Source organism: Anomalospiza imberbis, chromosome Z (assembly GCF_031753505.1).
Source record: "Anomalospiza imberbis isolate Cuckoo-Finch-1a 21T00152 chromosome Z, ASM3175350v1, whole genome shotgun sequence".
NCBI classification, from domain to species: domain Eukaryota; kingdom Metazoa; phylum Chordata; class Aves; order Passeriformes; family Viduidae; genus Anomalospiza; species Anomalospiza imberbis.
The window spans coordinates 28194212-28216780 of NC_089721.1; the positions used below are offsets into that span (position 1 = coordinate 28194212).

Consider the following 22569-nt stretch of genomic DNA (forward strand, 5'->3'; position numbering starts at 1 on the left):
AGTTTCTTGAACAATCTGCTCAGGGACATCCAGGCTACCTCTGGCAGGTACACAACCTGGCCAGCATCTGGGAGCTCCTTCATTCCATTTGCTGCACTGAGTTATGGGCAGAGAGTGCCAGGACTACACTACTTTCTGTCAGTTGGAACTTTTTTATACAAAACGTTTACATAGCTTCTCCCAAGGGAATGTATTAGAAAAGGAACTTGTGAAGCGCCAGAGAAACTTTTGCCACATTTGTCCCAGAGATGATACCAGGGCTGGAAAGAAGGCCATGCCTCCTCCTACACCAAGAGTTCTCACAGGAGGTGGAAAAAACCTACAAAAAATTGTACAAGTGCAATTTGCAAGAAAGTATCCTCTTAAAATAATAAACCTTTTCCCTTTTTTTTCCTCTTTTGAAAAAGAAGTTTAATGGCTTTGAAAAGGAGACACACCAAGTCCTCCATAAAAAGCTGTTTGGTTAACTTCAGAGCTGTTTGTCTTTCTGTCTAAACATATTATATTCTCTCAGAGCCCTTAAGCCAGGGCTGCACTTTGAGGACAGCACTGGCACATGTCACCCTTCCCTTCCTTTTGTCTGCTCCACAGCCTTGCCACTGCACAAAGAGCACTCCCATGACCAAGTTTACTGCGTTTAGAATTTTCCCATACCTCAAACTTTGCAAAGAATTTGGAGGACTGGATCCAAGAAGAAATCAAAGAGCTCCCAAAGCTGGCCTTCTCCACAGAGCTTGCTGTGTCAATGCTGATCTATTATTTCGGAACAGCTCCTGGACAATCTCATGTTACCTGAAGGTGACTACTCAGTTTCAGCAGTGAACTACTCAGTCAGGGGAGGTGCTGGGCAGTATCAGGCGTAACACATCATGTCTGGTAGAGCAATGCGAACTGCCTTTTCCCCAGCCTGAACTAAGAGGAGAGTCAGGACTAGCACAGCTAGAGACAGCAAGTTTCAGTAAGAAAACTGCCCAGCAAATCCAAAGCACTGTAAGCACTGGCAAGAAATGGGTCATTTCAGCCAAATTCCTTTCTTTGTAGAAATGTGTACTGTACCTTTGTTATCTGAATTGCACACTAAAGCGTAAATTTACACATCATGAGCTATTTTGAAATCCACCCTGCTTAAAAATCTATATCAGAAAGAAAACACTTTAAAGTGTCTCTCACAATTAAACCCAGGCACAACCTTATATAAATCAAAATTTTGCTACCATATCAAAACGTTACACTGGGGCTGTATAACATTGCCCATATCCTCATTACATGCTACACTAATTACTACCAGCAGATTCAGAATTTTCTGCACATTAGAGGCTTTTAGAGGAGCTGTAAAAAATTTCAGGCATCATTAATTTAAATTTGTATTGAAATTTCCTTTTGACAGATGGCCAAAAATTACTTACTATTTAGAGTACCACAGCCTGCCTGTTTGCACATTGGAAGAGGAAAGGGAAAAATTAAAAGGAAGAAGGAAATTTATGTCACGTTCATCACCTGTTAAATGTTAAGGAGCATTATCCTGCATGAATAAATTATTTCATACAAGCACATAGACTCCAGCTGGTTCTGGCTGACAAAAACTGTCTCAAGTCACACAGCAGACAATCATAAAAAGCCTCTCTTAACCGGGAACCACTTAAGGGAGGAGGGATCGATTGAACAAGCAACTGACTGCTACTCTGGGCGTCACTGAAAACATTTAAGGAAATTAGCAAATTATTTCACCTTGCAAAGCTGGCAGTAAGCCCCAAAATGCTGACACACAAGCCAATTCACAACCTGAGCACCGTGCAAGACAAACATCTACTTATTGTAAACTGCACAAAGTAGATGCCCTTCATTCCTTCCCGAAGCTGTATGAGTAACAGCACTTTTGAATCAATCCCAGACAAAATCAGCCTTTTCAGTACAAATGCTCACCCTAACACCCATGGCAGCATAAATACCCTAACACCTCAGAAGTGTTACAGAAACACGACTAGGATATATTGTTTAGAAACAGTGAATGGCATATATTCGCCATTCTCAGTCACTTTCTTGAATGAAATCAATGGTTTCAACTATATAAGTAAGCAAAGTCACTCAAGAAACCACATGGGTTTGTGCTCTCACAGTTAGGTATCCACCCCACTTGCATTTGTTAGTTTGAGTGCAGGAAAAAGGGAAATGGACTAAACTTATCTGTTCACAGTGAAGACTCGGTTTTCTAGAGAAATCATCATTAATGTGGGGTCCCACCTCATCGTGTTAAGCAGTATTAGGCGTTTCCAGCCCTCATGACAAAGAGGCTGAAGTGAAATCCAACACGCTGCTGTCTTATGTCGGCAGATAGACAGTTTCAGTGCCTTTTCTGCTCACAGTGAAACTGACAGTTCCTGTCAGCTCTTGGTTGTTATGCAGAGCCATGTGTGTAACAGCAAAACTGACAACTATTGGCTCAGTTGCGCTAGGCTGGGACATATCAGGAGTGCCAGTGGCAGAATGAGTGTGCTGGGATAGGCTGTGGGACACGTCCCCACATGTAGTTGCCAAGGAACCGAGGTGTCAGCTCTCGTGTCAGCCCTGGATGGACAGGTCTCTAGTGGGGGCAAAGCCTGTGCCCAGAACCATGCTCCTCCCAACACCATAAGGGAACACTAGTAATAGCTGCCTGACAAGATCCTGCTAATCTTGTCTAATGGACACTAGACTCATGCTGTGAACATCTCTTCCATCACTTCCCCAACTCCAAGAATATATTATATTTTCCTAAAAAAAGCATCACTAGAAACTTGACAAACTGTTTCTAAGTACTCCATAAGGTTGGTACGGGTCTTGCCGTTTCTAAGAGAAGTGTATCTTTCCACACTCAGGAGCACCTAATAAGGCTTGATCTTGTGTTTCTGTAAACGACGCAAACTAGGAGAGCAGACCCATCAAGGAAGAGGACAAGACTAACACACATCTCTCCATCTGCAGCATTAAAACCCCAGGAGTCCCTGAGAGATTCTGATGGCTATCAGTATAGAAAAGCATCATGTCACTGACTCATACTTGTATCTACTACTGAATGCTCAAAATTATACAAGTTGCAAGGTATGTTATTACATCTACTTATGAACATCACCTTACACAGGATACAGGTATGCTGCAGAGTCACTAACAAAATTAACTTTTAGAAAAGTTAATTAGAAAATTAACTTTTAGAAAATTAACTTTTAGAAAAGGCAGAATCCTCAGTGCAAGCTTCCGTACCACGTTCATCAGGGTAGAGGGAAGGGCAGCTCACTCCTCTCCAACTACAGGACAGCAGGCAGCACCCCGCATCTCCCCCTGTGAGCGACAGAGCTCTCCTTCCTCAACTGCATTATAAGGAAATATCAGAATTACAATACACAGTGTCCACATTACTTAAGACTACTGGCTTATTCTTTCTGACTCAAAAGCTTGGACACAGACCCTGGGCAGACCTTCCTTTCCACCCAAGAACAGCCTCAGTGCTGTTCCAGTAAATTCGCTAGTCAGCATGTAGCTTGCAATCCTAGCTGCCCCACTACTAGCCACTGCCTAAATGTGACACACTAGGCTATGCAGGGTGCTGCCAATCAACACAAGCACCACAACCCAGTTCCAGTTTGTGACTTTTTCCACCACTCTGTGCCACACTTTGGAAAAATGCAGTGTTCACGCAGCTCTGTCGAGCTACCCTTTACACCTACGAAATGGAATCCTACCTTGATGGAGTCTCTGTCTGCATGCAGAGCAGCCCCCGTGCGTAAGGAGGGGGAGATATGGTGGCAGGGGATGAGCATAGGGGGAAGAAAGAAATTGAAAAATACCAGTTAGTTTACATAAAATTATACATTTATCATACTCCAAAGAAAGAATCCTGATGCCTGTTAAATAATAAATTGCACAGATGTTAACTTTTCTGTACAGTTAATTATTAATGGTGTATAGCCAGATTTATGAAACTGGATTTCTAGCATTTGAACACAATTTCTGGCTACTGCTAGATAATAAACGCTAAAGTAATTAGCTAGGAACTCTTCTGAAAATTGCTCCTCCCTCTTCCTCCTTTGCTTGCTTTAACAGGAGAATTAAAAAAAAAAAAAGAAGGAAACCAAAGCCACACACTCCTTTGACAGCACCTACCTCTTTGGTGATCATTATCATGGTGCTTCTTCTCATCTTTAATTGGAAGGTGGGACTGCCCCCCCAATGCACTGGAGAGTGCCAGGAGACCAGCACTGCTGCCAATGGGTGGGATAGCTGGAGGCTGCAAGCCCGAAGGGTGTGGAGTGAGCGGTACAGGAAGACCATGTCCATGTGACAAGTGCTGGGCCTGGAGTTGTTGCTGCTGTGAAAAACAAAACACAGATATTGAATTTGTTCAGAGAGCTGGGGATTGTCCAATTGATCACCTACATCAACCGTGACTGATCAGATCAATCAATGCATCTGATCGATCCAAGATATCAATGCTCACAAACATCCTAGTACCTTAAAAATGTCCAGATGTTTGGACACAGCATATTTGGTAAAACTCAGACTGAACTAGAAAACAACAACAACAAAAATTAAAAAATAAAAAAAGAAAGCAAATGAATGGTACCATTTTGGTGAATTTTTTATTTTTTGACAAAGGTATTATGCTTTTCTTTTTCCAGTAGAAATACACCATGTACACATCTAATCAAAACATATGTAACTGTAAAAGCAGTTATATAATGAAAAAAAAGCTGAAAATTGAGAAAATTAGTGTTAAACAGTTCTCCTAGCGCTACTGCACAGCATGCAGTGAAAGTTAATTTGAAAGAGAAAACCTGAATTAACAATCCAGAAAAGGAAACTGGTTGCAGCCACCGTTTTAAGCCCTTTAAGTGTCCTCAGCGGTACTTGAGCAAATTACTAAAGAAAATCTAATGTAGCAAGGCTTGGGTCCTCCTGTAGGCTTGCTCAATAATGCTGAAATAATTGGGCACTCTGTGCACGTTTAGTGATGCTCGAATGAAAAGCTAGAGGCCTGCCCTTGTACTCTTGTCTATCTGCTGACTGTGTTGTGACAGGTTTATTTGAGTGGGACTGTGATGCATGCACCAGTAACTGCACTGACAAGAGTTTAAAGTAATTTTTACCAGTACACTGGCAACACATAGAGAAAGCCCTTGAGAGGTTCGAATTGGAGTTCTTGACCTCAACCAGGGCAGCATCAAGCTCTGTGCTAAACTAACCACTGTGAGGTAGATAGACTGTTGCTATTCACTGGGAAGGCAGAGGAAAAAAACCCTGACAAATCAACAACAAAAAACAAACAGGTGAAAAAGTTTAGTTAAATACATCCCAAGAGAGATCTAGTCAGGTCTAAGGCTTATACACTAACTATCCAACTAACTTCTGTTCATAGAAAAACCACATTACCCCTGAAATTTTTATTTTCAAGCAGTTATTGCTCAGGATAAGTCTAGGATTATTCTCTCCCACCTGCATGTCTGTACACAGGACTTTAGAAGAAAAAAAAAAACTTAATTTGCTTTGCATAAAACCATTTCACTTTAAACTTTTAAGACTTACTAATATAAAGGTGAGCTGAAAGTAAAAGGCTGCAAGTCACAGCACATCAGATAACCCTTGCAGCACACTTTAAACAGAGCTCCCTTGACACCCTTCCCTAAAAGTACAGATCCTTCTCTTCTGCTTAGAAACAAACCTCATGCAATGGAATCAAGACTACCAGCGGCATGCACACATCATCTAATCCAGACCAGTACCAGAGAAAATAGGGCAATGATCTACAAGAAAGCTATGGGGGAATAAAAATACAGAAGACCGTGGGAGGCAGACACCAAAATCAAAACCAAACAAACAAAAACCCAGACAGAACATTCTTCCAAATGGAAGAAGGAGGCAAGGGTAAATCTTTTTCCTGCTTGCGAACCCATGTCATTCCAGCAGGTGTTCCTTCTTGTAGAATGCATCAAATCCATTTTGCTTGCTAGATGCTCTTATGGCAGTATGCTTCATTCTTCAGAATATTAAATTAACTACAATGAAACAAAGTCAAGAGGAAATAGTGTATTGTTTAGCTTCAGGGTTTGAACAGGGCGGCCTTACAACAATCTGGCATGCCTTGACTTGGGAAGGAAGGAGAACAAGCAAAAGAAAAGGGATGAACGGAATAATCTGGGTTCTGCTACCTGGTTCTGAACAAGGAATTTCCTATTCCTATTTGAGAATGTGCTATAAACCAGTGCATGAAGATCTCTGTCTGAATCTGCCAGTGGCTTAAAGTAAAGACTTTGAGAAGAGCCTGAGAATATCAACAGTGAGCTTTCCCCTTGTTAACTATTATACTGTCAACTGAAGAGGAACACTCATTACACACAATTGTACAATCCATACAGATCTGCCTACTGACCTACCTAATTTGCATTATATGACCTCCTCTATTGACATGGGATGGTTTCCAAAGAGCCGTAAGAAAACTGCACAGACTGAAGCTTGGATGTACTGAATATCATTAATGACTCAGACATAATCATCTTTAAGAGTAGTAGCCTAGCAGCTTGAGATCACCCAGAACAGCTGGGTTGCCCCAGTCCTTCTTGCCCAAGACTCAAAGTGTTTTCACTGCAAGTTGAATTGCAGAGAGCTCTGAAAATAACTGCAGAGAGTGGTGAATTAAAAAATCAACCCCAGAGCCTTCCTGCCATAGAGAACTTTTCTGAAGAGACCAAGTTCTTCCAATAGAAGTAATGGGAACCTGAAATCTGGTAAGAATATGGCCTCAGAAGTGACAAAGTGTCATTTACTTATACAGCAGAATTTAAGTGTCATTAAGTCACTTTGTAACAGCAGAAAGAAAATGCTTTGGTATGAAAACTAGACAGCAAAATAAGTCTAAGCTAAATTTCAGCATAGCTCCACATCTTGTACCACACAAGGATAATATTGTTGCATACTGTTAGATGGGGTGGAAATAGAACAACAAGAGAAGGAGGATCGTGGACTATGACTGGGTTGGTATGGGAAAGACTATGAAAGACTCCTCCAATACAAGGAGCAATGCTGAACACCAAAAATGAGGCACTAGTCCAAATCCAGAAACAAGTGAAACAATGAGTAGGTTTTTGCTTTCAAAATATATAAGTGGAAAAGGAAATAAAAGTATATAATCACATAATTAATAAAAATGTTTGCTAATAGGCTTAGTCAAGAAGGTAAAGATGAAGTGACATATCTGTCATTTCCTATTACTGTATTCAAATACCTACACAAGAACAGCCTGACTTTGTTTTTCCACTGCTTATGGGCATCACTGGTAAGCATCAGGCGTCCTACATGCAGCTACTTCTTTAAATGGAAAGTTATAGAAAAATGGGCAATTCCTTAGCCCACTGGGCATGAGATTAATGCTACAAAGTGGTAAAAAAGGGTTTTGATGAGTAGCTCATCAAAATCCCAAAGTTATGGAGGAATAAGTATGGAGATACTTACTCTCCACACAAAGAAATATTCACTATGGAGGAAAGTCCACACTTGTTTCTGCCTGTAGCATGAATTTAGATCATAAAACCTGACACAATTTAAAAACTTGCAAGGGAAGCCTGAAAATGAGCCAACTGAGCAACTACATAATTTTTTTGAAATTGCTGTAATGCCTTCTCTTCCCCTTCTCCATCTTCTCTTTAATTTGTTATCTTTGGTCATGTTATTTATGAACTCTTAGCATGTGTAGCATGTGGTTAACTTCAGACAATCCCATCACAGTTGACTACAGTATGCGTAAAGTCAAGCATACATCTTCAGCATTAATGCACAATAGGTGAAAACTTGGAAAGGCAGACTTTATGATGCTGTAAATTTTCCAGAATTATTTGAAAATAAAAACATCAACAGTTACTAGCAAGAAATACACCCTATGGAATTACAAAATAGATTGCAATGTTTTTAAGGTGCATTCAATACACACAAAATATAAGAGCACAGGGTAAACACAGCAATCAGAAAGAAGCCAAAAAAAGAAGACTGCATTCTTTTTAGTAATAAGTTTAGAAAGATGATAATTTAAATCAGCTGAGTAGTAAAAACTGAAGTAAAGCTTTCAAAACACATTAACACACATCAAATAAAGATAACATCTGGCTGCTACTAATGGTATTTTATTTTCTATATATTCTTCTAGGCTGTCTAGAGTAAGGAAAAGTAACACCAAAGTCACATGTACACAAATAGGTAAAAAAGATTTGCTGGAGTTACTGAGTAACAGTAATTTTTAGAACCACCATTCTAAATTTTGATGCTTAGCTTAATTCTTTTCCCAACACATCTTAAGAGATCAACTTTTACGTAAAATGTGATAACAAACCCACTAACAAATTAACTTTGAATGCTCTCTTGTTATAGTCAGCACATTCAAAGTTTATTTTCCTGGAAGAAGTTCAGGTTTTTACTGGATACTTTCCAAACAGCTCTGTGGTGCAGTAATCTATCTCTTTCCCTCTTACAGACCCTGAGAAGACACGACCATTACTCAAACAACCTGAACGCACTACTCTAACCTGAAGACATTTCTAATGTTAACAAACTAATGTCTCAAAAACATATTTTCTCTTTTATATTTTTACACATTTTCACTACTCGTACCTGCAATACTGCTAGAAGTGGACCTCAAAAAATCTGAATCAAATAGTTTCACTGTTTGTTTGAAATGAGTTAAGTGATATGGTTGGTTGCTCAGAGTGAATCATTAGTAACATACAGACAAAACAGAACCCAAGATGAAGAGGAAACAAAGACATAAAAACAATGGCTCAAGAGTACACCACATCAATGTCAGTGGTTTGAAAACAAGCAAAGGCAGTTCTTTGGCATACACAGTTACAAGGGTACTTAAGATGATATCAACTTTTATCTGTTGTGCCTGTTCACATCCTTGATGTGATCTGCACTGTTTGTACTCCATTTGTACTGTTCTCTGTTGGCAGATATTTAAAAAACAAAAAAAAAGTTTTTCTGATGTTATGATACAAGACACCAAAACAGCCCACAAAGAGAGTCATATAGCAGTTCCTCCAGTGTAATGGTTCTGGATCTACATGGATATATCTCAAATAATGGGTTTGCATAAAGAAACAATGGTACTGATGCAGAGTAGAACAAATGACTACCCTTACTCTTTAAAGGAAGAGTGAGCATTTTGAAATTTATTACAGTGCCCAGACTAAAAGGAAATATCCTGGTGGGAATCCTACTACAGACCACTAAGATGAAGATGCAGACAAAATATTCTATAAGCAGCTAGTAGAATTCTCAGAATCACAGGCCCTTCCTCTGATAAGGTATGTCAACTTATAAGATGTCTGCTGGAAATACAACACAACAGAAAGGAAACAGTCCAGGAGGTTCCTGGAGGACAATTTCCTGACACAGTAGGTATGAGAGAAATAAAGAGATAGAGTGAAAGATAGAGAAAGAGGGGAAGGGGATTATAGCTACCAGTCTGAAGAGACGAGGCCCTCGGAGCTTGACGAGATGCTCATAGGCTGTCTTCTCCAGGTGGGGTCCGGAAAAAGTCCTCAAAACTCTTTGAGTCTTTTATAGGGTTCCTGAAAGCGGGTGGCATCTGGCCAAAGCAGCAGCTCTCCTGGCTACACGGTGGGTGTGGACTCATTGTTTTGGGAACCAGTTGTAACCGTCGCGTCGGTGCGGGACCAAGGGTACAGGACCGAGGGTACAGGACGAACTGATTAGGGCTCAGTCCACCATGACCAGTCCATTGTTCTCGCACTGAGTTCCCATGGCATTGCATACCAGTCCTTAAGGCTTGGCAGACTTTCCACCTCAGCCAGGCTAGAGCTACTTTCAGGGTCTAGGGTCTCAGTCCTTGGAGACAGTTGTGAGGCAAACATGAGGGATTTTCGGACAGACCCTGACAGGGAGACAACAAGGGCTGGTGCCTCACTGGACCTGCTGTTTGTGAACAGACAAGGATTAGTGAGAAAGGTGCTGGTCAGAGGCCATCTTGACCCAGCCAGCATGGGTTTATGAAAAGCACATCCTCCACATGCTGTGGATGTTGTCTACAAGGACTTTAGTAAAGCCTTTAACACCTTTTTTCATAGCATCCTCTTGGAGAAACTGGCTTCTCATGGTGTGGATGAATGCACTCTTCGCAGGGTAAACTGACTGGATGGTTGGGGCCACAGTGTCGGTGAGTAAGAGTTACACCAGCTGGCAGCCCAGGGCTCAGTGTTGAAGATAGCTCTGCTGAACATCCTTACTGACAATCTGGACAAGGGGATTGAGTGTCCCCTCATTCATCTGGCAGATGACACCACATCGGGCAGGAGGGCAGGAAGGCTCTGCTGAGGGTTCTTGACTGGATCAATGAGCCAAGGCTAATGGAATATGGTTCAGCAAGACCAAGTCACGACAGCCCCATGCACTGCTACCGGCTGGAGGCAGGGTGGCTGGAGAGCTGACTGGTGGAAAAAGACCTGGGAGTGCTGGTTGACAGCAGCTGAACATGAGCCAGCATGTGCCCAGGTGGCCAGGAAGGCCAATGGTATCCTGGCCTTTATCAGCAATAGTGTGGCCAGCAGGACCAGGGAAGGGATCATTGTGCTGTACTCCCACTGGTGAGGCCATACTTGGAGTTCTGTGTCCAGTTCTGGGTCCCTCAATTCAGGAAAGACATTGAGATGCTGGAGTGTGTCCACAGAAGGGCACCAGAACAAGTGAAAGGGTCCGGAACACATGTCCAGACCTGAGTCCAGAGTGGCTAAGGGAGCTGGGGCTGTCTAGACTAGAGAAAAAGAGGCTCAAGGAGACATTATCACTGTCTACAACAGCCTGAGAGGAGGTTCTAGTGCAGCAGAAGTCAGTCTCTTTTACCAGGCAACTGGCTATTGGATGAGAGGAAATGGCCTCAAGTTGTTCCAGGGGAGGTTCAGATTGGATATTAGGAAAAACCTCTTCACTGAAAACACAGTCATGCATCTCCATGCCCAGAGAGGTGGTGGAACCACCATACCTGGGGAAGCACTCAGAAAAACTTCTGGATATGGCACCTGGGAACATGGTTTAATTGTGAACACAGTGATGTTGGTCTGATGGTTGGATTCAATGATCTTAGAAGTCTTTTCCAACATAAAAAAATTCTGTGATTCTATGAAATGTATCAGCAATTAGTGGAAACTCTAAGTACTCAGATGCAATTGATCTACTAGAAAATTTAGATGTGTCAGTTCACAAAGAAGAATGAATACAGACCTTAAAAATCCAGGAATAAGAATGAAAAATTATGAATAAGGAGCAGACTAGTAATAATTATGATAGCATAAATAATAATGCTTTTCTTCTTTTTTTTTTTTTTTTAAGAATCAAATGCCATGCTACTTGCTCCCTAAGATTTAGTAATTTATGTCTTTGAGGATGCTGATTCCACAGAAGGAAAGCAAGCTCTACTGACAAAACTAAGGGGAGAAGGAAAAAAATCAATAGCTGTTATTAATCAGAAGAGGAGCATTTAGAGCTCCTACATAAATAACAAAGAAACCATCAGAATCATATCTCTACAAATTGCTTCAAAGATCTTTTAAGTGATCTAGGAACAAAAAGTCATCTCCCAAATCATATTGTGGGATGAAAGGCAATATACGCAGAGCACATTTCCGTTCTTAATCATATATATGGGAAAATCTGTCAGGGTATTCATCGTCTGTCCTCCCTTCCACTCTAATGACTATTTTTCACCCAGCAAAACAGCATAGATAGAGAACAAAAAATTAATACAACCTACTAACAAATAAAAGATTCATGGCCAAAAATTGGACATAATCTTATAAAGGGAAAACCCTAGTCCTCTGCAAAAAGCTAAGTTCACCTTCACACAGTATTAGAGTTCCTTCTTCTGATTGCAGGACTTCACCTCAATTTCACACTGGAGGTGGAGGGAGGAAGAATTAAACTCTTCAAATCACTTTCTATTATCATTTAATAAAGGGTAGAAATTCCCACATAAATCACAGAACTTAAAACTCTCTTCTTCCTTCTCCCCCATCCATTTCTATTTAAGGTAAAGAAAATCCACATCTGCCAGAGAAGGCAGAAAGCACAAAAAATTGTAAGCTAAAGGCCTTGCCATGAGGTGTGCCAGTGGTGTGATATGTGCTTTGACATACCAAACCTCTGCTTCAAAATCTTTTCACACAGACCAGTGCAAAAATAACAAGACAGCAAATCTGTGTATTCTGCTATGCATAAACAGATGGCAAAATTAATCTCTGGCTAAGTAGGTGCACACTGGTTCAGGCACCTTATTTACCAAATGCTCCACTAATCCATAGACACTGGGAAGAGATTTTTTTTCTCCTCTGGACTAACAGTAAAAAGACAACACCTCTGTTGGGACTTTGTAAATTTTGGTCCTTTCGTTTAGAAATGAGAGTAATGTCTGTGCTTTTCCCAGCAGACTTCTAAATAATCTTCTTGGGTGACCACAGTAAATAGTTTCTGAAACCGTGTGCTAAAACGTGAAAAAATTACCATCTGAAATGTATCACAAATCAGACAATAAAAGCTAGAAGTTAAGCAATGGCACTGATCACAGAGAGGTTCAAGTGGCTAAATCTATATGCAATTCTATTACCAGAGCTTTTAAAAGTGGCAGCTATAATTCACTTCTAAGATTCCTCACAAGGTATGGTTTTAGAGCCATGTAATACCAGTATAAAATAGATGCATGTTATGCATCTCACAGATATATTTCTCTAATGCATCTTATCAAGTTAATCCTTACCAAGTCAAATTTCTACATAGCAATTACTGAGAAGCAGAGATTCCTTAACTGTAGGTGTTCACACCATGTTTCTTCATGCTTACAGCACACAAGCACACACTGTGTTGGATTTCAGCAAGTTGTCTTTCCTTGAGATAAAAACCTGGGTTGTGCAGATTGATCCATTCTTTCCAACCCATTCTGTGTCTTTAAAGATGGCTATTTCTGGTGCAGCTGTGGTCCTGTGCAGAGGACTGTAATGCCTGCTCTTCTTGGAGGTGAGCAGCCTCTTTCCACAAGTGTCGGGACATGTGGATACCATTACCTCTCTCCAAGCAGATTTCACTACACAATGTTGTGTTCTGCCTCTTTAATGTAGTGCCCATTAGCCAGGTAACTGAAACTTAAAGTGAATTATTTTGCTTTAGTGCAGTTTCCTAGTTACAGTGGCTTTCATAAAGGAAGGTCTTGACAAGGATCAAAATCACCTGGATTTAAGTTGCAGCCCCAAGACTGTGGAAGGACAACTTGTTCTTTTTGCCTTAGCCTCTTTACAAAGTATAATAGGGAAAACAGTAGACCCCTGTTCCTCAAACATTCCTTGAGTTAGTTCACCAGTGTTTGCAATGCATTCATATACCCAAGGCCATGACTGTGAAGAATTCACCAAGTAATAAGCAAGTTAACAGACTTGCTTATAAAAATCAAACATTCTGAAATATCAGATAATGTAAGAATTTAAGACCTCCTAAATTCCTTCTTCATCAATGGACTTAACATGTTGAAATACTCTACTTATGCAGTACTTTAGTGTCCATCCCAGCTAAGCACTAGAGCCTTTGCTCTGGTCCTACATTTAAGACTGAAGACATGAAAAGTACTATCCACCCACCTGAAGCAATGCCAACAGTTAACTGACCCACTCTACAATACAATCCTGGTCCTCATTCAATGCTGCAGGCAGCAGCCTACGAAGTGTGGTTGGGAAGAAGTCTAGGTGGCAAATATATGACCTTGTTTAGGGATGGTATCATAACTCCTGTTGTATGAAACCATGATATAATAGCACCTTTCTTTAAACCATACTGTACAGTAAGGATATCTATTTAAATAGACAGCATTGTCAATGAGTACATAAACATTGCTAATTTTGCAGTCAAGTGGTTTTGGAAAATCCCTGTCTTCACAATACTTCAAAACCCAACAGATAGACTTTTTCTTTTTTTTTACAGAAAACTGGTATAAAGCTATCACTGAAGGTAATACATAGCATATAACAGACGAAGATGGAGCACAACACAATTGTATATGGTTGGCAACAGCTTCCACTTACTGGAGTACAGACCCCACTGGCAACAGTATTGTCTGCTTTCTACAGTGTGTGAAGTGAAAGCACACAAATATAAGTCATAAATAAAATACTGCATATGTTCATGTTACAGAATATCACAAAAATTCTCCACAAGACTCTTCATATCTGCACTGATTAACCCTAATTTAAAAAACGAGATGCAGTGGCCACACAACTTTGATACCAGCGTTTGTAAAACCCTAAGAAACGTGGAGGCCAGCATCAGCTCTTCTACCTGATGAGATCCGAGTGTGTGAGCCACAGCACTCGTGTCATACATGTTTAGTTAAACAGAATGAGCAAAGGCCTCTGGCACCAGCATACTGGCAGTGAGATGCTGTAAGTGGTCAGCACTTCATACTGCAATGCCACTGACTGCTCATATAGTGATAGACAAATAGAAATTCAACTAGCTACCACAGCTACTGAAAATAGGACAGAAAGCAGAAGACAGCGGCAGCCCTCTCAAAGTGTAGCAACAGTATTTAAAATCCATCCTCGGCAATATGGAACCTGGAAATTGTTTACATTCCAATTAATTCCCTCAAAAATCCCTAAAAATATAATTTTTACTTTCTTTAAATGTAGATGCTGCATATGGAAGAGATTTATTTAAATCAGACCTCACCTTCAAGGCTCTCTTTGAGGCTGGCACGTGGGAATAAAGGAACAAGATGATAAATTCCTCAGAAACACCTCTTTGTAACCAAAAAACAGGGTGTCTTTAACTTAGCTGGATTTCAGGTGAGTAATTCAAAACCAAAAATGCTCACCCAAAAGCCTTCTACAAATCAATTTCAGTGTCTGGGCAGAATCAAAATATTTGCAGGACCATATCACCACTCAATAAAAATCAGTAAACAAGGGTAATTAAATGGGGATCAATGGATTTCAACATTTCTTTAGGATACACAAATAAACATAACTTGAAGCATATAGCTATTAAGTCAACCTCTACTGTCCCACTTTAACAACCTGTGTACAATATACAGCAGACCATCAACTTGTTTTACAGAACTTAAGCTTTAACCACTGCTTATCACACCCTGAATGAGCAAAAATGAAGGGCTGGAGAAAGAGGTGACTGTTGTCCCCATGCTACAACACATTTGTTCTAACTGCCCTTGCTCATCCTCCCTGACACCACCATTTATGAATGCACACACCTGGGCAGGAACAACTTTTCCATACAAACTGTGTACTGGTTCAAGTAGAAAACCCTCACTCCTCACAGCACCTGTACACAAATGAGCCAGAAACAAGCCACCATCTGAGAGGAGCAGGAGATGCCTCTGCATGTTAAGCAGCATTTGGCATCTGCAACCCTAGACAAGGAGTCACGGCAATCATGGCAGGCACTGAGGCCAACTCTTCATTTCAAGTTGTGTGTACTTATCTGTACCACACTGCTTTCAAAGGTTTCCATGCCTATTTTCTAAACAGCTGCTGTTCTCCAGAGCTGTAAAACAATCACTCTCCTGAACGCAAACAAAAATTACGGACCTTTTGAGACGGGTCAAACAAGCACCCTGGCCTCAAACACAGGGTTGAAATTGTGACAAACAGTGCATTTAAGAAGAAACGTTTTAACATAGTAATTATATTTGACAAGACAGAAGGAGTCCTTTCTTTCAGTAACTGCATTTGCTTATTTTTTAAGATGATAATAAAAGCAGCATGATAAAACAAAATGCTTAAAAATTAAACCAAAGCCATTCTTTTTTCACCCAGATGCATAGAATGGTAAAGAAAAAGAATTATTTCAATCATTTCCTTAGTAATACACGTAATATTTGAATAGATTTAATAGTGCTGCTCGAAACCAATGAATTATGAGTTTAAAACCTATTAAAATGTAATGTTTTTTTCCTGAGCTGAGGGGAGAGAGATTTAAATTCACTGAATTTTAATATTTCAGCTTGAGCTGCAGGAGGTAGAGAAAGTCCAAATGAACTATTCCATCAGCACCATTCAAGCATGAACATTTTAATCAGTTTTACTTCCTTGGAGTTCTCCAACACAGTTTACGCTGTCATTCTGAAAGCACTTAACACAGAGGGTGTGAAAAACCACCAAGGCTTGTTATTGCCTTCACAATTGATGGCAAATAATTTTGCAGACTTCCTATCATTAAAATGTCACTGCTAAAAATTGAGGTTCAGCATTTCTTGTGCTAAACTGCATTTTCTTTGAACACCATCACATACCTGTTCTTAAGTTTTTGGTACATTTATCTCTCTCCTTGTGATAAGCAGGCACACAAGCCTTCATTTCTGCCTTACTACCCAACTGCAGTTGAAAAATTACTATTTTAAACAGACAAAATTCCTAAAAAGTTATGAGTTAATTCCCTGGTTCCCTTATTAAAATGTAACCACACTCACACAGCATGTTCCAATTGTATAGTATAATGGATTAAAGAAAACAAACCCCAACGTTTTAAGAAAGTTAGATGACTCAATTTATTAACAAAGGAAAAAGTAGCTCTGGATGTGCAGTACAGACTGCCCTGAGCAAGAATGCTGCAACACACTGCCCATGGCACACACCAGAGGTAGACCCTGGATGCCTGCAGATTTAAATTCCTCCTGCAGCATGCTTATGATATACCCAGTTTTGGTTTAGCTTTTCTCACTGCATCTCTCCAGAAGATGATAGATGATATTTAACTTGTTTGAGCCCATCAACAGTTTTAAACTGAACATGACCTGTGAAAGAAGTCATTATAACTCTGCTTCGTTCCATTAAACATAACTAGTTTATTGTCAGGAGAACAGGCAGCCTCTCTGGGTTCCAGGCTCACTTCAGTATTTTGCATTTAAACTGCATGGATCAGTGATTTGGTTCATTTACCAATGAAGATAGAATAATATTGCAAAGTTAAAAGGTGTTTCATCAGATTCCATTAAATCAGAGCACATTCATACAAAAATACATACATGTGAAACACAAAGAAAGATATGATCTGTGCACCTTCAATTCTTTCCTTGTGCCACACTCCATTCTGGTAGCATGTATTTTTAACTCAAGGCCAGACTTGCTCTGTTTTAACCAAGAGAGTTTAGCATGAGTGAGGTGAACCAAATAGGATGCCCGCAAAATAAAGAGAGACCTAAGCTACAATCTTATTTCAAAAACTCCAAATACTGCTTCTGTTTTTGTCTGATACAAAGTTCAATAGGTTAAACAAACACTGTAAGTTTTTAAAATACCATAGGGTTAAAAGAACACAAACCCTGCCAGATTTACTAAACAGAAAAATAACATAAGGCGACATAATCAGATACATAAAAAACCCATGCCTTCCAATTATGTTGTTTGTTTTATTTTTATTGATATTCACTTTACAAAGTATGACAAGCCTTTTCTAGCCCTGTGCTACATTTTCAGACTTTAAATCTCTCTAAGTGCAGACATAACACTGTTGTGGGATTCTTGCAATATGATCATATGCTTATTAGATAACTTGTGTTCCTGTTTATTCCATTAAAAAAAAAAATCACTAAAAGACTGTATGAGATTACTTATCTATAAACCTAATGAGTACACAATGTCAGTCTGTATTGCTCCTGTTTTTCTAAAATTAAAGAGGAACACACAGTATTTCCTAAGTCAACATAAAACAGCTGAGCGAAAAAAGGCAGGTAAAAAAATCAGGCTTGTGCGGGAGGCTTTAATGAACAAACCCAAAGTCTGAGGGTTTAGAGAAGTTTGAGACAATAGAATTTCAGTTGACATGAAAAGATAAATACAGAAAGGAAGAGAAAAGAAAATTTACTTCTCTATGGTGGGGGGAAGACCAAGAGAATTACTGCCAGGCTCCCAGAAAAGTGTCTTATCTGTTTATTTTTATTCTGTGTGGTTTAGTGGTCCAACAAAGCACGACAAATTTAAATAACTAGCATGATGGCCAGTATTTGTAACATCACACACTTTGCACTTGCTTCCTTTACAAGAAATCAAGTTTCTTTTTGCAGTCTCTCCAATGCAAACAGAGGTGAATGGCAAAAACATGCACAAGTAGACTATGAAGTATGAGTGTGCACATACACACAAAACCACACATGCACATATACACACGTGCCACAAATGCACATGCACCAAACACATATAAAAACTTTAACAAAAAAGCCAACCTTTAGCTACTTACTTTATGCAAAGAATGTTAATAAAAGGCAATATTTTTGGTTAGGTAATGAAAACTAATTGGGAAATTATTCATTTCCCACTCTCCCCACTGGAGCATAATAGACATACAACAAATGTTATTTATGATTCTACACGATGCGCTCTGATTCACCCCCTTCTTTCTAACAGGCACTTCAGAGGAAATAAGGGTTACTCTTTTCCATTTATAATTTCTAATTGACTACCAGTGCTTTCTTGTGGTCAGAGGTATACAAAATACAGTTAGAAACAGCCTATTAAAAACAAGCTACAATCAGACCGCTGCTCTAAACTACTGTCAGCAATGATCAGAAAGTCCTGATTTCCTTGTTAAAAGACAGAGGCATAATTGAAGCCATATCTTCACTTCAGATTGATTATTCGGCGACCCTTATCCACAACTTCATTCAGCAATTTGAATTTTAATGAAAGTAAATGGAATAATTAGCATTTCAAAGTGTGTGTGATACACTGAATAAAAAAAGAAAAATACTTTTATGTATAATCTATACACAAAAGAAAAAGCATTTGGAAGGATGCAGAGGATACGAAGTACAGTTGTAATGTCTTCATTACAATAACTAAAACAACTGCTTGCTTCAGCTGCATAATTATACAAGAGAATAATGTGTTATTAAGCTATGATTTCTCATCTTTATTTTATGTAGTGTGAACAGCCAGAGTTTTTGTTATGTCTCTTTTCCAGTTATAAAATATAAACATTGTGGCTGCCCACACCTATAAAATTTCTGTACTGGGCTAATACCACTGTCAGCAAAGGTTTTAGAAGAGGGGCTCCACACACCTGCATTTATAGATGACTAAGAGCAGGACACCTATAAGCACACTGAGGATGAGTTTTTCTGCTGCTTATCTTGGTTGTATGTTTGGGTATTTTGGTTTTCTTGGGCGTGTTTTAGTTGGTTGGTTTGGTGTGGGGGTGCTTTCTTTGTTTTTTAAGGTAACAGCTATTTTTTGATGTAAAAATAAAAACTGTGGTTAATACTCAGAGTCTTGAACCAACATGCAGAAAAAGATGTGAGCAGCAAGGATGGGGAAAAAAGTCTATTATATCAAGGGTACCTGTTACCATGGCTGCAGAAGCAGACTGGCAGGTGGTATGCAAAGGAAACAATGTTACTTAAATAGAATAATTAACAAAAAAAAAAAAAAAAAAAAAAAAAAAGAAAAAACAAATACTGAGCCTGCTTTGGGGAATAGATACAACACAGACATTAATTACCCCATTAGTCTTCTTGGCACAGTGCAAGCAAAAGTCTTCAGGTAGTAACCAGCTTTTATGAAGGTCAAGCTACTGAACTTCACCACTGCCCACAACTTTTCCCCACCTGATGGAAATGAGTTCATGCAAGAGAGAAAGAAAAAGAAAAGCAATTTACAAACACTATCAGAGCTAAAATGGAAAGACCACATACCCCAATGATTGCGTTCAGTTCTGCCATGGTCACTTGTTTGGCACGCTCCACAGCCTGCACCACTTGTTGCTGGTGCTATAAATAAAGATCAGAAACAGAGTAAAATTATTTGTTTTCTAAATTTTTAAGCACAGATTCTTACTTTTACTGTTTTTATTTGTTTTTCTAAGACATGCAGGATCTGAAGTAACTGTTCTCTAATAGACAGTCACACTGTCAGTTCATAAGCAAAAATACATAGACAAGGGGAGGATTTTTATCTTTATGCTATCACATGCTGGGAATTACACCTTTGCTTCCTGAAGAGCTCTTTCACAACCTGGCTAAATGGGAAGCTGTCTTCCTTTTGTTCATCAGCAGAGTGTGCTTTTGAATTTAAATGCCATCTTCAAATGTAAGCCTCTTTCCTTACAGCCATGGAAACTTTACGAAGAAACCCCACCCAGTTTTCTGAAAAGAAAGGTGTGCCTTTTCAACAAGCACATGGCAACCACATCACTGAAGAATATACAGATTCTCCTTCTAGGTCCATTTCAAAACAGCCCAACTGTAAGAAGAAAATTTAAAATAACATTCACAAATCTGTCAAACATGTGAAAGAGACCTAATTATTTCAATCCCCAACATGTAAATTTTAACAGCTTTAAAAAGTCCATCAAAAACACATGAGTTTACAAACTCTAGTGGTTGTATCACTTCGAGTGATACTGTGTTCAGGCACTAAATTCAAAATGGCTGTATGCTGAAAGCCAATTGGTATTTACTTGAAAACACCAACTACAAAGAAAATAATGACCCTGGCACTCATCTTGCAACCAGATCCATGCCTGTTCAGACCTCCACCAGTGGCAAATTAATCTTCACAGGCAGTCTCGCAGAATCAGGATGACACAGAACAAATAGGTGCAAGGAGGGGTCATGGAGAACTGTGAGTAGGTTGTATGAGCTGCACTGAGAGTGAGACATTGTTGATTTACAGCCACAGGTTGAAAAGAAAACAGGAGGGAGGTCCTGACATTCTGGAGGGGTGCAAAAACTGTAACAATAAAACATGAGCTTTGCATCAAAACCAGCATCCAGATGTTTATTGGCACAAATTTTAAGGGAAAGGTTTAGAAGGTCCCTTTAAAGATTCAAGTTTGCCCTACCATGGCTGTGTATATGGGCAGAACAGAGCCAAGGTACAGACCATCTTGTACTGCAACTCCTCCTCTGCATCCTCAGCAGAAGCAAGAAGTTGCATAAAATAAAACGAGGACACAAATCCTCAAGGTCACCTCCCACACAAAAGTTAGGTGAAGAGCATCAGGACTCCCCAGCGAGAACCCTAAGCCCCAATGCAGGAGGGGCTTAAAAGGGAGGGGCTGTAAAAAAGGGTGTTGCTACTTCAGGGGCTTGGCAGGCCCAGATTTCCCAGATTTCTCAGTGCAACACACAAAAATGGCATTTTCACTTACAAGCCCTCTTGCATAAAAGTTCTCAGGGCAAGGAAAAACAAACCTAAAACCCACCCATAACTGTATGTCCTGGTTTTGGTCTGTACAGAGTTATTTTTACATAGCAGCCATGAGGTTTGGGTGTGTCTGGGCAGTTCTATACCACTGCACCTCATTGCTTCAGGGCAAAAATAAGGGATTCTTAGGCTTCCAGAATAAATGGCTTTTAGTCCAGGAAAGCATGGCAGCTGGAGGGTCTCTCTTTCATTGTTTTTTGGTCCTGGGCTTGGTAAGCAATTTTGCTTGTATACCAGCCTCTCTCTGTACATTTTTGTTTTTAGCATTGTTGCTATTACTGTCTGTTTTCTTATCTCATAGCTGTTTCTAGTAATTTGTTCTGATCTGAACTTCTTTCTCCCATGGAGGAAGGTGGTGGGTGAAATGGCTGCATGGTTTTCTTCTTAGTGGGAACACTGAACTGGGGAGTGCCATTCGTAACCAACGACACTAAGAAATTCTGATCCCAACAAAGAAAAACAGAAAAATGCAAGTAATGAAGGTCGTAATTTACAAAATCTCCTGGAAGGAAGAAAATGGTTTTAGGGTGTTTGTTTTTAAGGGAATGAAGGAAATGACTGGAGACCACTTAGAATACTACTGCTTTTTAGGTGTAAACAGAATCACATATATTCCGTTCAGAGTTTTGTAAAACTACGCTGCCAATAAAAACCAAATCTGCCTAATCTGTCTTGTAAGAAGACAATGTGAAGACTAAAAAGCAGGTTGAACATCAGCAAACAATGTTCGTGGTATTCAAGAAAAAGAATTTTAAAATTAAAAATGCAGTGTACCCCTGCCACAGATACCAGAAAAAAAGGAAATCATTATACTCAAACACCAAGTTCCTGATAATGTATTATCAGCTCCAGGTTATCACTTGTTAAGGATAGGTACAGCTTTCATCGATTATATAGCTGCAAGCCTGGTGACCCATGACTCTATATGTCAACAGGGTGATTATAAAAATTACACCACTATTTTCTGGTAGAAGTCATTCACACCATGGAATTTTTCAAGATTTCATTAAAAAAAACAAAAAGAACAAAGCAGAGGCTTTAAAATATTTACTTTTTAAATAAAAGCATTTACTGAGAAGCTTATAGTCATCTTCTCTTTCCTACCATAGGCAATGCTTTTTGCACTGAGGTAAAGAAAGCTCTTGTATATGTGAGTGTTCTATTCCAACATCCATTTACTTAAATCTTGTTCCCAGGAGAAGAAAAAACTTCTAAGGCATCTACAAAAGCTGGCCTAAACTTATCAAAATTACTGTAGAAATTACTTCAATTTGCATCCAGGATTTGGAAAATAAGTCAACTCCACAAGAGTTAGAGTGTTTTCTGTTCCCTTACAGCA

The 22569-nt window shown here is 39.5% G+C and overlaps 1 protein-coding gene across 4 annotated transcripts in view; it reads right to left on the reverse strand.

The window, feature by feature from the left end:
* The window catches only part of LOC137465114 (transducin-like enhancer protein 4), a 98527-nt gene that overhangs the window by 39093 nt on the left and 36865 nt on the right, over positions 1 to 22569 (reverse strand). For 2 of the 4 annotated variants that reach the window (XM_068176877.1, XM_068176875.1), the window contains exons 6-8: positions 19718 to 19792; positions 4138 to 4342; positions 3717 to 3733 (exon numbers count right to left, since the gene is read on the reverse strand). In XM_068176877.1, coding sequence (XP_068032978.1) covers positions 3717 to 3733; positions 4138 to 4342; positions 19718 to 19792 — 297 coding nt within the window. The remainder of the gene's footprint in view (positions 1 to 3716; positions 3734 to 4137; positions 4343 to 19717; positions 19793 to 22569) is intronic. The other 2 variants (XM_068176876.1, XM_068176878.1) reach the window with 2 other exon arrangements.